Below are 16441 nucleotides of genomic sequence, written 5' to 3' on the forward strand. Positions count from 1 at the left end.
CAAATAATACTTTTCGATACGTTTAATATAGCATTAAGTACCGTGTGCGTATATAATTGTATATAAATATATAGTATAGCACTTCAATACACTTGGAGACATTTCTTAAGATGTATGCCTTGTGTATCGGTGTAACTAGCAGGTCGTTATGTCGCTGTGCTTTGGGTAGGGTAGCGAGCAGCATAGAGCGTAGGCACGGGAGGTCGTGTCGGCGGGGCGCGCGGCGGCGGCGGCGGCGGCGCGGCGCGGCCCGCCGCAGTATGACGCGGCTCGCGAGTCGCCCGCCCGCCCTCGCTCGCGCGGTTACCACATAAACATTTACCGGACTTTAACCGATACGACCTTATATTATAATTATCATGTTGCCTACAATTTTAGGAATAGTGCCTTTTCGTTACATACAACGAAACATTAGCTTCTTGAGACAACTAAAAGCTCGTAGTTAAGTTATCTCGTGAACTGTGTCTGGTACGTTATCCTTAGTAAAACATATTGCAGAGTTAAGAAAGTTCAACTCGGTGGAAAACTCTGTGTTAATATTGAACATAGTTCAGTTAATTTACCATTTAATAACTTTTCAGCGTAGATAATCACAGCAGTTAAAAGCTAATGTTAATCATTCACGTCAACAAGCTTTTATAAATGAATATTAAATATTAACCACTATACTATATACTGTTTTATCTTAACGTGCTTAACGTTAATACATAAAAAACACAAAAGAATTAAAATAATTTAGTCCGTTCAATGTGTAAAATTAATTTACTTATAGAAGAACAAAGGACATTGTTTACAAGGAAGTAACGTAGCAACGCACATTTAAGTTTTTTAAATATCCCTACAATATAATATTGTCTAAATATCAGAGTAGGATTTTAAAAGTCCATGATTGACCTTACCTCGGCTATCAAATCAGTAAAATAAAGGAATTCTTAATATTTTTAAGTGCAATAGGATAAATTAACATATATGTAATATAGTTACAAACTTTCAAAATTTTGTGACACTTGGGCATAAATCTCGCCACACACAATGTAGCACAATTCCACATTATAAGTAATCAAGGTTTTGTAAGAAAATTATAACACACTGTACACATATACATAGTATGTTGTATGTGCTCAACCGTACATGTGGCGGAACTTGGCCTTATCGCCCAATCCATCTTCTGTTTTACTTAATATTAGTTCCACGAGAACCAAACTTCGTTGACCTCAATTCGGTAACAGAAGAGTTTTAGGGTATACTGTGATATAAGCAAAAAAATGACTAAGTAATTATATTTGTTACTTAAAACGTGTAAGTTAAGTTGAAATCACGTTCGGCAAGCCGATGTGGAGTCGTGGGGGGCTGATTTACCAACTGGAAGGCTCAGTGTTTTTTTATCAGTTTAAAAATGTAATCATTCTAAACGTCGTTACAACGAACGCAATTCATATGGTTCACAAGTAAAACATGAAAGACTGCCTAAATAAAAATATCACATGAATACAATACTGTATTAGTAGAAAACATAAGTAAGGAACCCGACGATCAGTTGTGGTCATGGAAAACGGTGCCTTAAAATATGGGAGCAACAACAACAACAACGAGATTGCGGAGGAGAAGGTGGTGAGTACTATTCATACTTTATTGCGGAGGAGAAGGTGGTGAGTACTATTCATACTTTATTGCGGAGGAGAAGGTGGTGAGTACTATTCATACTTTATTGCGGAGGAGAAGGTGGTGAGTACTATTCATACTTTATTCAATTCTTCTTAACTAAAGCATTGCTATTTTTCTGAAATCATTAACTTTTTAGGGTTTTAGGTTAAATTTATCAAAAGTTATGAAGAAGGAATAGTTTTCGAGTAAAAAGAAACATGAATGATTTTTTAAAACCTCCGTTAGGCTCATTACAGCCTCTTTTCATATAAATAAGCTGCAATGATTTTTGGTATTCGAAAGGACGAAATTAAGATTCATAGTAGTAAAAAAATAGGTACCTACGTCTTTTTACATTTCTCCTTCAACATAATTAAAAAAAAAGTGTTGATCTAATCCCCTTATTTGTCTGCTTCACAATTAATTACAGTTTCTTTTTAGTTAAAATTTATGTTAATTTAACTATCGATTTGTTCACCACTTACATTATTAATTCGTATGGATATTAAAATTTTAGAAATAAATATATTTTTTTTAATTACTTAAGTTCCTCCGCTCAGGTAATTCATGGCTTGCTAAGTGAAAGTTATAAACGAAAGTGTTCTACTTATGGTCGGCTACTCGTAAGATAGGCTACGTCACGCAGCCAACGCTCGGCGGTATCGAAGAGGGATGAGCGCTGAACGAGGCGATTAGCACGCCATAGTTCAAGGACACGCACACCTCGCTGACCTCGCGCAGATTAACCACACTACAGCATTGCATAACACGACTTTGCATTGATTTCTTAAGTACAAACCCTTTACCCGCTTATATGTCAAAAGCTAGCAGACATGAATCGATAACGTTGTAGTATCGAGTATCGACGTAGGTCGTAGTTATACTATTTAAATGATGTCTGGCAAAATGTCCCTACACCTACTTTAAAATTGTACCGAGTGGTTCGAAAAGTTAACGAGCGTTGTGAGGGTTTTAAGGCACGAGGGTTAAACAAATTTTGCCATCGAGTGAAACACACCATTTATCACCACACTAACACAAGGAAAATACTAACTATAAAATATCAAACAAAATCAAAGCAAATCAACTCAAAATGAATGTTTTTTATGTTTATCATTCAAAATCATCATTTAAAAGTCAATTCAACCAGCCAACATAAGTAAACAACTCAAAATTAGCATTGATATGTACTTTGTCTCACATGTGGATTAAATGCAACTTTCTTATCCGCTTTTGAACAATCAAGAGATCCTTAACAGTTGGTGTGATGAAAAGTTTATTATCGAGTGATGGCTACGAGGTCAAATCATAAAGCCGCGAACATCTTAGGTCAGCATGTAACCTTATAACAAAATGTTTTTTAGCCGGCGCAAATGCTATGTATTGTGCAACATTACTATTTTACATTTAATATAACATCAAATCAAACGGGCCGATGTTATAAAGCGAAATTTGTACCAGCGGGCAAGCTGGTGTTTCTTTCTCTAATTGTTGAGCCATATACAGGGTGACATTTGAGTCGTGATCATTAATATGTTTTTCTAACTCCATAAACAACGAGCAATTTAATGCCCCTACTCTTACTAAAATCAGACAAGATTTTTTTTATTTTTTGTCATTTATTTTAGTTTTACAAGTGGCAATGTGGTATCTAAACAGCTTTGTAAGATATTTCAAATGAAAAATTAAGTAAATATTATTTCTAACTGGAACAAATGACAAAATTGATGTCAATGACAGTTCCGATTCAAAGAGGCGATTCCCTCTCGCGCATGAGAGGAGGCCTGTGCCCAGCAGTGGAACGCAGGCTCACATTATTATATTATTATTAATATCCTAAATCCACTTATAGAAGGAAAATAAATGACAAAAATAAACAAAATAAAAATCTTGTCTGATTTTATTAAGAGTAGGGGCATTCAATTGCTCGTTGTTTATGGAGTTAGAAAAGCATATATTACTGATCACGACTCAGATGTCACCCTGTATTTAGGGTTTACGGTAATTTCATTGTTCAAAAGGTAGTTTCCTGAAATGTCCGAATGAAGAAAATCTAACTAAATGGATTAACAATTAAAGACCGTGACTATATTATAGGTACTACAGCGTGCTTGCTTGGCGAACATAAAATAGTATGCATAATTTAAATGTGTTGCATTGCAGTCAATCCTGCGGCCGTAGCACGGTCGCATTTTTATCACCTGTCACGTTCTAACAAGTATGTAAGTTTGAAAGTGACAGGCATAGTGATAGGCGATAAAAATAGAAACCATACTGCCACCGCTGGTAATCCTTGAACGGCGTTTAAATACCACTTAATATCACCTACTTACCTACAGATAAAGTGCCTACTATCAAGTATTTGTGATAGCGGAAACGTCAATGAAGATTAGACGTAATAAGATTACTATAATTATTTGGAAACCTAAAGCCAGATTCACATTTGTGTGTTGTGTTGTGTCGTGATGCATAACGGTAATCGGGCTCATACATTTACTATGGTTGCGTTTACATTTCTCTGACGCAGCGTGGACGCAACCTTACTGTTCCGATGCGTCAGGACAACACATCAGACAAATGTGATTCCAGCTTAATATCCGATCAAGTTTACCATGATTGAGTACATAATTACAATATTTACATGTATTTACCTACTATTAAACAACTACCTATTTAACTTAAGGTGTGGTATGACCAAGCCGGTTTGTGGTATTATCGATTCACTATTATGTTTTACAGTAGGTGCATCATCATCACCTATATCTGGCGCTACATTACCACACCGGTGCTATAATATGCACATTACGTAACTACAGCGAAAATTTAAAGCGCCATTACTTACTACTATAAAACGTTATACGATACATGTGCGAATTTTCTTTTTTTCGCACTTGCATCGTAAATAACTATTACGCAATCATGTGTGGCTCTAATTTAACCTCCCGGCTAATGACTTTACTAAAAAGTTATCAATCATCACAGCTACCCACTCGATATGACAAAAACCAATCGATAGGTACTTAATACCACAAATCGACCTAGACATAGATCTTTCATGTTAATAACCTCACTACTAAAGAAAAATTTCGATTGTTGTGATTTACTAAATTTTCCCAACAAATTGTGCCCCATCCCAACCACGTATAACAGCCGTATGAGCCGTAATAGCTATTGAAAAACTAGTTTGAAATTTGTGAAGCAAAAGTATTGTAAATCTATCTAATCTATCTATCTATCTATCTAATACCTTTAAACGAGCAATTCTTGTTTATTTATTTATTTATTTATTTATATATATATTTCGGCGATCTCGGAAACGGCACTAACGATTTCGATGAAATTTGCTATATGGGGGTTTTCGGGGGCGAAAAATCGATCTAGCTAGGTCTTATCTCTGGGAAAACGCGCATTTTCGAGTTTTTATACGTTTTCCGAGCGAAGCTCGGTCACCCAGATATTAATTGTAATATGTACTTTAGCCATGCCATCAGTTAGGTACGTTGTAATGCGTGGTGGGACAATATAACTGTATACCTGTAATAAAATGGACAACATTGATCAAATTTTCAGCTGAAGTCTTTCAGACACATAAACTGAGATTTTCATTCTTGAAAAATGAATTTTTGGTACGGAACCCTCAAAATGGGTAAACCTTAACCTGTTTACGTAGTTGTTAATAATAAAAAACACTGCGATAATGTTATACCTACTTACGATCATACCGGAGTGTAACTAAAAATGTTATGTAGAGTCTGTGCGGAAAGAGAAGAGTCGTGGAATGTATTGGGCCCCGTACATTCCACGACTCTTCTCTTTCCGACAGACTATACCTACCTATACCAGACTAATGTTATCATTTTCACTAACTCTCAGGCCAATTTGAGCGTACACTTGCATCAGAATGATGTCTGAATGCATGATAAAGATAACATTGATAACTGAATGACATTATTTAGTTGTCAGTGTATGTTCGAATTGGCCTGTCTATCAATTTCGACGTGTTTTTTTTTTCTAAACTATAAATTCCAGAAGGAAATTTAGTGTAGCTTTGCTAAATTTACATGTTCTTGAATGTTGATGATTGACTGACTTACCTCTGCCTGCCAAGCGAAAGCTACTTATGTGTTACCAACCAACTAAACAAATTGTACAGCGATGTAGTGCATAATTATTTTCCATCGTATTTTCACGGAAACGTACGAAGGTGTCTTGCTATTTCAGCCAGTCTCGGTACAAAAGGTACCGAGGTTGACTGAAGTAGCATGACAAATACTGATAAGCAATGTACTTACTTTTCTTGCGCAAAAATGTGACGTTATCTATGAAAAGGCGCCTTATGGTCGATGGCGGTTACGCCATTATTAACGATGCTCCGATATTAATACAATGCCGCGCGACGCTGTGCGGCGTAAGCCCCATCGACAATAAGGTCCCTTTTCATAAATAATGCCCCAAATATACCCGTGAAAAAATATTCTCATTTTAGACCAAATAATTTATTTTAAATATCATCGTGACGTGACGTTATACAGTTGATGGATTCTTTTCATTATAACCGATTAAAACCGATAAGACGTAATCTGTACACACAAGTAAATCCTATTTATTCCAGATAAAAACGTATCAATTTATAAGCATCTTTATTTGACCTACATTTATTATAAGTAAAGTTAGATTGCGCTGTGAAAATATCTGATACATTATCAACGACAGAAAAGTCCAAAGTTACCTAATATGATGAAACCTACATATAAAGAAACTAATGCATACAGGATGATTGAGGAGACGTAAGGAGGCAACACTGCGCATTCATGATTTTATAAGCAAGTGTTTCGTACCCTTTATCTTAAAGTGACCTTTTTCAACTTCTTACGAGCTGTATTTCCATAAGAAATTGACGTTAACAAAACGAATCACACGCTACGCTCGTGGTTCAATTTTGAAATTTCGTCGCTTGCTGGGGTAGCACCAGCACGGGGGGGCTAAACAACAATTTTGCCACCTTATTTATTTATCGTATGGCATTACAGTTACTGGATTTAAATTATAAACTATTAATATAATATATTTATTAATTAATATTTTTTTATTATTGAAAACCAATAACTTATTGTTCTAATTTCGAATATAATGTTTTTGTTATGTAAGCTGTATTGTGCCGTAGGTACGTATTCAGGGGTTAAAATGATGTAGATTCTGAAATCCTGATTATTCTCTGTAATCCTCTGATTCATACTTTCCGAAACAATCACGTTTTATAAGATAGCTTGAGTTCCTTAAATCATAATTTTTATATTAAAAATTTTATCGATGTCAAATTGTTGTTAAATACTCATAATGTTTCTACTGCAGTTTTGGCACGAATCTATAGTGTAACTTACACAAATTGAAACAAGCAACCCATTTAATAGAGTCTGTTCGGAAAGAGAAGAGTCGTAGAATGTATTGGGCCCCATACATTCCAACTCTATAATTTATTTAAAAGGATGATAAATATTACCTAATCAGTTTGACATGGCAACATTATTTAGCTACATGTATCTGCTGTCCAAAATATCGGTTGTAGTGCGAGTGCGTGAAGCGCGAGTTTGCGCTGTGGCGCACTCGTTCGGGCGGGCCCGGCGGCCGTCGGCGCCCGTCGCGCCCCCGTCCGCGCCGCGCCGCGGCAGCGACCTCTTGCGCCAGCTCCACAGTCCTCCCTCCAATTTACGTCCGGTGACCACGCTGCCGGACTCCGCCGTTTCTTACACTGCCATCCAATTGTTATCGAAAATCGTTCCTGGGCCGGGCGCCTCCAGAGAACTCGGACGCGATCTTTAACGCTAACTACCACGCATTTATACAATTTATTATACATTAAAAAATCTAATGTGAAAACATACCTTAAAATAGTCAAGCGCTTAATCGATCGACCGCATTGAAAAGTAAAACTGTTATTATCGTTTTGCAGACGAGCTTTGCGGTTTCTGTTGCACTGCGATAGGCGTTGAATGCTTTATTTCCACACGTTGAGAATGTGTGCCCGAATGTAAGAAATAAACCAGTGTGTCGTCCGTGCTTAGTTGACTCAGTGGAAGCTCAGGCTGTGTTCAGTGCGTCAAAGCTCGAGAGCGTTTCGTTGTCGTTTCTTTACTTGCGCGCTTAAGCGATTATTTTTCCCTTTGTTTAACCTTTATATTGATTTGCTTTAATTGTGAAAAACGCGATCCATGCTTGGAGTTATGACTACCATGGTATGGTTTTCTTTGTCTATGTTATGTAGGATTTTTAAACCATGAGAAATTATTGCACTATCTACTTATCTAGTCATACTTTGTCTTTACGCCATAGAAAATAAAATCTAAGCATTTACATTTTATAGTCCTTGTAGTTGTGGACTGCATTTCTCGTGATTTATATAAGTACTGTATTTTGTATAAGTACGTTTATTCTAATATATATCCATAATACATAGTGTGCATTATAGAAGCCGTCATTCATTTGCAACAACTCTCCGCACATATTTAATATTTATATCCATACATTTACTTTGCCTACTCATTTTTATTCTAATTGTATATACGTATTTAATATAAGGTATACTTAGATAACTATATTACCTATATGCTATAAACCTAGGCACGTTATCATGCAGCTTGTTGCTTAGGGGGTGGTCGTAAGTAATTATTTGGATGCACGTGTAGGTTTTTTCTATACTTAGGAGCCCACAGAACACATCGAAGCTCTGCTAAGTTGTATTAAAATTTGCATCCGTCAAAAAATTGGTCCGTTTAGAACACACATGTGTTACCTGTGTAACATTCAATTTCGAAGCATAACAAGCAATACGGACATTCAGGGCTTTATATCGAAGTGGATGCAAGAAATGTACAAGTTAGTACGTCTTGTTTAAGTAGAGCTGGCAAGTGTTCAACGGGTATAATATGTCCTCCCCCTCCCTGGGCGTCGCGGCGTCGCCGACGGCGCGGCGTTGCGGGCCGCCGCGCTGGCAGACCGACTGGCGGCGCGCGAACCGGCCCGGCCTGACATTACGCAATCATACATCACACCCTACTCCCACCATACAATTCATGTTGCCAAAATCTTTTCATACTCATAACTTTATAAAAGTTAAGATGTGGAAGGGAGATACAGTCAGCAGATCATTTACAACCACCCTAAAGCATAACTATTTACTTTAGCTGCTGCTTGTAAATGCACTGAACGATATTAACCCTAAAACTTTATCTAGCAATGTTGTTACACAATTATCGCTTACTGCCCTAATTGGTACTTCGAATGATAACTTAAGAACAGTAGGTACCTGTCCTAAATAAACAATAAATATATCGTATGTTGTTGCACAACAACATAAAAATAACTTGATAACTTTGTTACTTAATGATAACTTTGTTTTCCGCTTACTGCTTCTACACTAGCTACTTTAAATTAAGAATTAGTTTATTAAGGTAGGGCACTCAAGGTATATTAACACATCGCGTATTATTACATTATTTTTGTAAATGGCTGTTTGTTGCCTAAATAAAAATAAAAAAATTACCTATTCATCATAGAATTTATAAGTATCCTAAAATTCAGAATGTTAATAGCATGTTGAACAATAATATCTATTTGTTGTATGTACATACATATGATGGAAAATATATCCACGACCAACCTGGGCCTGCTTTAGTTCCGTGAGGAGCGTTTACGCCTGGCCGCCTCGAAGTATCAAACCTGAACCACCAAAAAGAATATTAACGTTTTAGTTTCCCTCTTGTAATGGTTAACATACTAAATTACAGCACAACACTGACAAGCTGTGGTCGAACAAGATTAACAAGTCACTCATTATAAAGAGCCCTAAGGTCTATGTCAATATATGGATTTGCGTGGTTTTGTTATAGATATTCAATTTTCCATCCTCGGGTTCGGCTCAATGTATTAGGTACCAATATTAAAAATAGTAGTATAAATGAACAAATAGTGCTATAAGTGAATTAAAAAAAATAGCTTCATTGGAAAGTTTGGAAACAAGGATCTAGGTCAAAAAAGGCTTAAAAACAGACAGATAAACACTGACACAGTTAAAAATAAAAAATAAACCTTTGAATGATGGCTCGTTGCAATACAGGAATAAACCATTATTTCGATTATTTGTTTAGCCCTGTGTCGTTAATTTTATAGTGTTCTAACAGCGAACGCAGAATGAATTATCAACGTATAAGATTAATTAAGAAAATATTATTGACATAATAGGTAGAGTCTGGCAAACAAAGCCAGTACAAAAAAACCAGTCAAGTGCGAGTTCGTTTAACGCGCGCACCGACGACGGTTCCGTACAAACTTTCAATTTTCTCATGTAACTATAATCTGTGAACCGATTTCAACAATTTTGGATTTATTTGAAAGAAGGTGTTTTTTTAGTGTCGGGTTTAAACTTATATTTTGTGAAAAACGAGTTATTATTAATGAGAAGCCAGCTTACGCTTCATACTGTAACAGTAAAAACTAATAAAATAACAACTAAATTTTGTAGAGGTCTTTAATCCGCTAAATCCAGTTAATAGTAATGTACATTCAGCTGCAGAGAGAGATGACAACACCTCTCTCTACAGTTGACTGACCGTTGAAGCAATACCTAGTTCTCCAAGTACATAAACTATTCTCGAAAAGGGCAATATTTCGAAAATTGACAATATTTATAGTAATAGTATAGGATAGCAAAAAAATACTATTTAACGTTTTTTTTACGGTCAAATACTTACTACGGCGTAGCACTTCGTAGCGAATATGTGCGTGTACGTAACTTAACTGTAAGATGCGTCGTCGCCTTCAAGTTAATATTTTCATTACATGTCCTTTATATCGTTTACTAGGTATTGTGATAGATGACAACAGCAGGTTAAACCGAGAAGTGAGCAGCAAAGATCTGCAGCCTCTCAGGCTAGTATTAATCGATTTGTATCTTGGTGTAATGGCCACGACTGGGTGCTGGCAGCTTGCCAACCAGGTTTATAACTGAACATACCTACTATACGATATCTTATCGTGACATATATGTATCTAACAATATTAAAATAAAATATTCAGACACAAATTATTGAAGACCTTACCTGTCTTAGTCGTATTTTGTTTTCGGTCTTGAAAGATAAAAAGGAAAAATAAAAGGTCATCTTGTCATTAAATGCTAATTACTTAGGTAACCATCAACAAAACCTTATTTTAAACAAACTTTTAAACAAAACAAGCTCTTACGTTATATACGTAGATGCTTGAAAATACATACAAACAATATATATAATATATATATTGATATGTGTGATGATGTGTAGGTAGTGTGCATTGATATACTCATAAAAACAGTGTTTCACTATCGAGAAAATTCATTTTTTGGGTTGCCATGTCACCGATTATATTATATACTAAGTACTCCTATAATACACTAGTTATATCAACTAAAATCGGTCGCTATTACTTATATTATTCAGTTTAAGATTAGCCGCTGACGCAGATTTGGTTATTAATTTATTATATTACTTAATTATTTTACCGTATTTCTATTAGTTTCATTATATAATAAAACTTAGTTACGTATCATTTCGAATAGTACAGGCAGCAGCAGAAGTTGCTAAGCGGGCCAGGTATTCAAAATTATCTTGACGCGACTTTAAGAATAAGAGCGTGTCAAGGTAATTTTGAACACCTCGGCCGTCGGCCGCATAGCAACTTCTGCTGCTGACTGTATCTAAACATCAAATCTTTACCTATACAGAGTGACATGTATATTGTATTCCTTTTTCTTTGAACTTGGCTGGACACGCTACCGCGTGTCTAGATTCATTACTCGTGATAGTATTTCGTCTTTTGAAATAGTACGCATATTAGATAGTTAAACCGTCCGGACAAACTTCCGCAAACAAAGGAGCTCTATGTTGTTTTCCGGTCTAGGTATATAGCCCGTTCTAAGGGGAGACGTACTAAATAGCTCCTTTTATTTAAACTCGCCTCCTCTATAGCCTTCGATGAAATATTTGAGCCAATACTAATTACTCCAAATTTTGTTCAACGTTTTGATTGATGCGTCAGAGTACCTACATAACTCTAACTTATTTATTTCTTCGGGACAGTCAGATTAGGTTTATATTCATTTCTAATCAATTTATTTTTTAGAAAGTTTATATATCTAATCACAAAACCATACCATTGTAAACATACATATCACTGTTGTAATGTCAGAACCAAACCACTTTAAAAAATATAAAAACAGTTCAGTTTCACTGTTCTGATCATTAAGCATTCGGGAGTTAATATCCTCAAGAAACTAAAGAACAACTAATTTGTGAGTATTCGGAGAGACAGTTACGCATCTATGCAAAACTCGGCAATCGCTTTACTGGAGTCGGCGACGGCATTCGAGAGGGCGGTGCTGGAATGTGAGCACCTGGAGGCGTCCGAGCACGGGGGGTTCCGGTGAGAGCGTTGGCGCGGCAGCGGTATGGAAGAGCGCGGGCCCCCCGACGTGCCGCTGATCGTGACGCCGCCGGGTGCGGGCGCCGGCGCGGGCGCCGCGCTCACCACCTCGCGGCGCACCGCATCCGCGCGCGGCTCCCGCGACGACCAGCTGCCCTCCGCTTGGCGTTCCTCAGTCCGTGTGCGCGACACCGGTTTCCGCGGCTCTCGCAAGAGCGTCGTACGTCTCGAACCACCCTGTAATGGTCTCAACGGGCTACCCACTATCGGCAAGGAGGTAATAGAAATCTCTTTGCTTACCTAATGATACCATACTTAATCGTTTTTAAGCTGACGTCTAACTTACGGTACTATAAAATATTAACAGTTGACAAACGAATCATTCAATATGGCATAAGATGAAGGGTAATTATTGAAAAATAGCAATAGCTAGGTACAACATATATACACACCTAACTAGGAAGTCTATTTTGTAGGAATATCACCACTGCTGGAGCATTCCACCGTTACGTAACCGACATTTGCACTCATTTTTTTTACTTGCCAAGCCTGGTGGCCTCTTTTAGCTAGTCTTTTATAGTGTAGGTACTTTTTACCTATTATTCGTATTATCGTAAGCCGCTTTGTGTTCTTAAGAAACTTTATAAACTTCTTTTACTATTATTATTATACGAGTTGAAAAAGCGTTACGTAAGAGACTCGTACTCGTAATTACGCCAATACTTTGAGCTACAATTAGGTATTGCTTAAATAATGGATTTAGTTTAAAGAGACTCGATGAAAATGTTGCCGTTTTCATGGAATGCTCCTGACATTAAAATAAACTGAAAGGTAATTACCTAATATATAGTAGCTATTTGTGGGTGCATACAGTACTTATAGAAACATATGCGATAGATAGCTGGTTTAAATATATTAAGTGCCAAAAAAAACCATTACTCACAATTTTGCCTCGACTAGGCAACCTGATCAAGTGTTCAACTATTCACCTTACTTAAGTGTTTAAAGAGTTGCTCGTAATATTCGGACATCTTAGAACATTTTAAACTATAAAAGACGCGTTATTTCTGTGATTTCTAAGAACTTGATTATTTTTCGTTATTTCATTCGAAATCAATATTTTTAGTGGGAAATATTCACATACAAGTTCTGTGTATGTAAATACTCAATAATTTTTTTATCTGAATATATTCAGACTTTTTTTACTTATCTAACTGGAATCTAAACAAACGTAAGGTTAGATTTAAGGATGGAGGTAGGGAGAGTTAGCGCCTAGGGATATTTTCTATTATACGTTTGTGTACCTGATATGTTTTGTTAGGTACTGATATACTCGTATATGCCATTGTCAATGATTATTATCTAACTGATTGATGATAAATACAAAATCATTTATTTCCATTAATAATTACAATCAATGTAGGTCTTATTATTAGTTACGTTATTCAGGAAAGTGGTATGGACACAACGGGCTTGGCTGGCCTTAACGGGCCCACTGATTAACAGTCCGCCGGACAGTATCGGTCTGTCAGTTGTTCGGAACAGGCCGATATCGTCCGGCGTACTCAGGGGCACAGAATAACTAATAGTACCTTACATTAGGCATAAAAAGTAACTTGATTCATTCGCGCTATATACTCGTAGAGCATCGAATTATTCCTTTACGAAACTGGCCATGAATTATTATACTTTCTTTTTTCAATATGTATATTTTTATTTTTAATAAGTCTTCAATGTGGCAAAACCCGATAGCGGCGTCTTGAAGAATTCACGTGAAAATGTACGCGGTTTAATAAAAAAGTATTCTAATTTCTGAACGGTACTATTTAGTTGAACGTAACCAAATTTTATAACATATTATGCTCTAATAAAGAGATTTCATACATTTTAACAACTCTAAGTGCTAATACTACTGTTACATTGATTATTCCCTCCATTTTCTAAATGTAAACAATAGTTGCTTAAAGTTGCGATCATATTTATTATTATGATAACAAAAAATCTTCATTTTTAGGGTTCCGTAGCCAAATGGCAAAAAACGGAACCCTTATAGATTCGTCATGTCTGTCTGTCTGTCCGTCCGTATGTCACAGCCACTTTTCTCCGAAACTATAAGAACTATACTGTTGAAACTTGGTAAGTAGATGTATTCTGTGAACCGCATTAAGATTTTCACACAAAAATAGAAAAAAAACAATAAATTTTTGGGGTTCCCCATACTTCGAACTGAAACTCAAAAATTTTTTTTTCTTCAAACCCATACGTGTGGGGTATCTATGGATAGGTCTTCAAAAATGATATTGAGGTTTCTAATATCATTTTTTTCTAAACTGAATAGTTTGCGCGAGAGACACTTCCAAAGTGGTAAAATGTGTGTCCCCCCCCCCCCTGTAACTTCTAAAATAAGAGAATGATAAAACTAAAAAAAATATATGATGTACATTACCATGTAAACTTCCACCGAAAATTGGGAAGTTTCGCGTTTATTAACGTTATATTTTGTCAAGACGGGTTACATAAGGTGAGTTCGACTAAGATCGGACACCGGGTAAGATCGTATGATTCAAATTTCTGCCTGTTGCGGGGCTTTTTTTTAATGCTGGCAAGGTGATGCAATGCCCGGGACAAAACAGCGCATTGCATCACTTTGCCAGCATTAAAAAAAAGCCCCGCAACAGGCAGAAATTTGAATCATACGACCTTATCCGGTGTCCGATCTTAGTCGAACTCACCTTATATTTTTTTGAAATTTATTTGTCTCAGAAATTATATTTAAATGTCTAAGTTTCGCTCCTCTCTACCATTATTTAGTATTTTAACGAAATCTCAGTAAACATTCTAAGGCGAGCATGCTGTAAAAATTAGCATACCCTGTAGTGTTTTGATTAGAGGAATGTGTTACAGATTTATTTTTCATAATAAGAATTTTGATAGATAAATAATGTTTCAGCTGCAAGAGCATACCTAGTCGTAGATCAATGAGCGTGTACAAGAACAGTGTCATACGAGTAAATAATACTTGATGATGTAGCGACAATATTGTTCGCAGGTACTGTCACTGGGTACGGCGGCCGGCCACAAGGGAACTACTCAGCCTTCTCCCCCCTGTACTATCCTTCACCATTCTCCTTATAAGGTAAGGGTTGCAAGGTGTCAATTCCTCGACTTCTTTGACGTATAATGTGAATATACGTGTGACTTTATTATAATCTTTTATTTCAGGCCGCTTGGGATTGGTTGATCCTAATATTGGTCATCTACACTGCAATATTTACTCCATACGTGGCCGCTTTTCAACTTAATGAGCCTGACTTCGATAAGCGCTCGCGGAGCTTTGGCGAGGATCCTATTGTCATTATTGATATGATCGGTATGATTATATTCATTAAATTAGTACACCGTGAAGTGGATTAGCCTCTATTTAAATGAGTATTAATATGCTTACAGTGGACGTGACCTTCATAATCGACATTTTGATCAATTTTCGCACGACGTATGTGAACGCGGCCGACGAAGTGGAGTCGGACCCGGCCAAGATCGCCATGCACTACCTGCGCGGCTGGTTCCTCATCGACCTGGTGGCCGCCATCCCCTTCGACCTGCTGCTCTTTGGCACGGACACCGACGAAGTGAGCTGCATTTCCATCCTTCCACCCATTACTATGTTAAGTTCATATCACACACGGAACACACACATTAGAATTAGATGACAGCAACTCACCAGACTGTCATTTGTCCGAAATATTGACGCCTGGGTACACGATGGAGGTCGGGTCGTAGTTACGTGAACACGTTCTAAATTAAATTGAATACTCCTGCTTAAAAACTGCAGCCATACGAGTAGGTAGCAACAAGATTAAAGAAGGGCAACGCAGCGCGGCGCGGCGCTCGCGATTCACGCGCCGGAGAAAGGGGTCGCAAGGCCCGCAACTTCAACTAGGTCAAGAAGGTGGCGATTACCCATTGCATTTTTGAATGTTTCGATCGTAATCTTAATTTGTTGCAATCATATTAATCTAAATTAATAAGCGTTTTCGGACAAACGGAACTCTGGATGTTATGATAACCACGTAGGTATCTGTAGTGAATGCATATTCTGCAACTATCACCTTGCAAAATCAACCACAATCCAAAAACTAAAGTGATTATAAATCAATCGATATCCGTTTTTCACTTCATACCACTAATTATTTATGGCAATTTAATAATATGTGAATTAGCAAATATGTAACTTTTGTCACTAGATTTTTATTTAACAGCAGTGTCTACTTTGTTTGTATGCAACATTGTATAATTTGTGTGTAGTAGTGGACTTTTATTACAAGTAGTCCTCCATTTTATAAAT

At 36.8% G+C, this 16441-nt stretch overlaps 1 protein-coding gene across 3 annotated transcripts in view; it reads left to right on the forward strand.

Moving 5' to 3' along the window:
- Nucleotides 1–1329: 1329 nt before the first annotated feature.
- The window catches only part of LOC134661851 (potassium voltage-gated channel unc-103-like), a 32956-nt gene continuing 17844 nt past the window's right edge, over nucleotides 1330–16441 (forward strand). Inside the window, exons 1-5 of one of the 3 annotated variants that reach the window (XM_063518061.1) lie at nucleotides 7157–7877; nucleotides 11863–12373; nucleotides 15146–15232; nucleotides 15319–15466; nucleotides 15544–15725. In XM_063518061.1, coding sequence (XP_063374131.1) covers nucleotides 12122–12373; nucleotides 15146–15232; nucleotides 15319–15466; nucleotides 15544–15725 — 669 coding nt within the window. In that variant the 5' untranslated portion in view covers nucleotides 7157–7877; nucleotides 11863–12121. Of the gene's footprint in view, nucleotides 1612–7156; nucleotides 7878–11862; nucleotides 12374–15145; nucleotides 15233–15318; nucleotides 15467–15543; nucleotides 15726–16441 lie in introns of those variants that run through there. The other 2 variants (XM_063518062.1, XM_063518063.1) reach the window with 2 other exon arrangements.

The sequence above is a fragment of the Cydia amplana genome, chromosome Z (assembly GCF_948474715.1).
Source record: "Cydia amplana chromosome Z, ilCydAmpl1.1, whole genome shotgun sequence".
Taxonomy (NCBI): Eukaryota; Metazoa; Arthropoda; class Insecta; order Lepidoptera; family Tortricidae; genus Cydia; species Cydia amplana.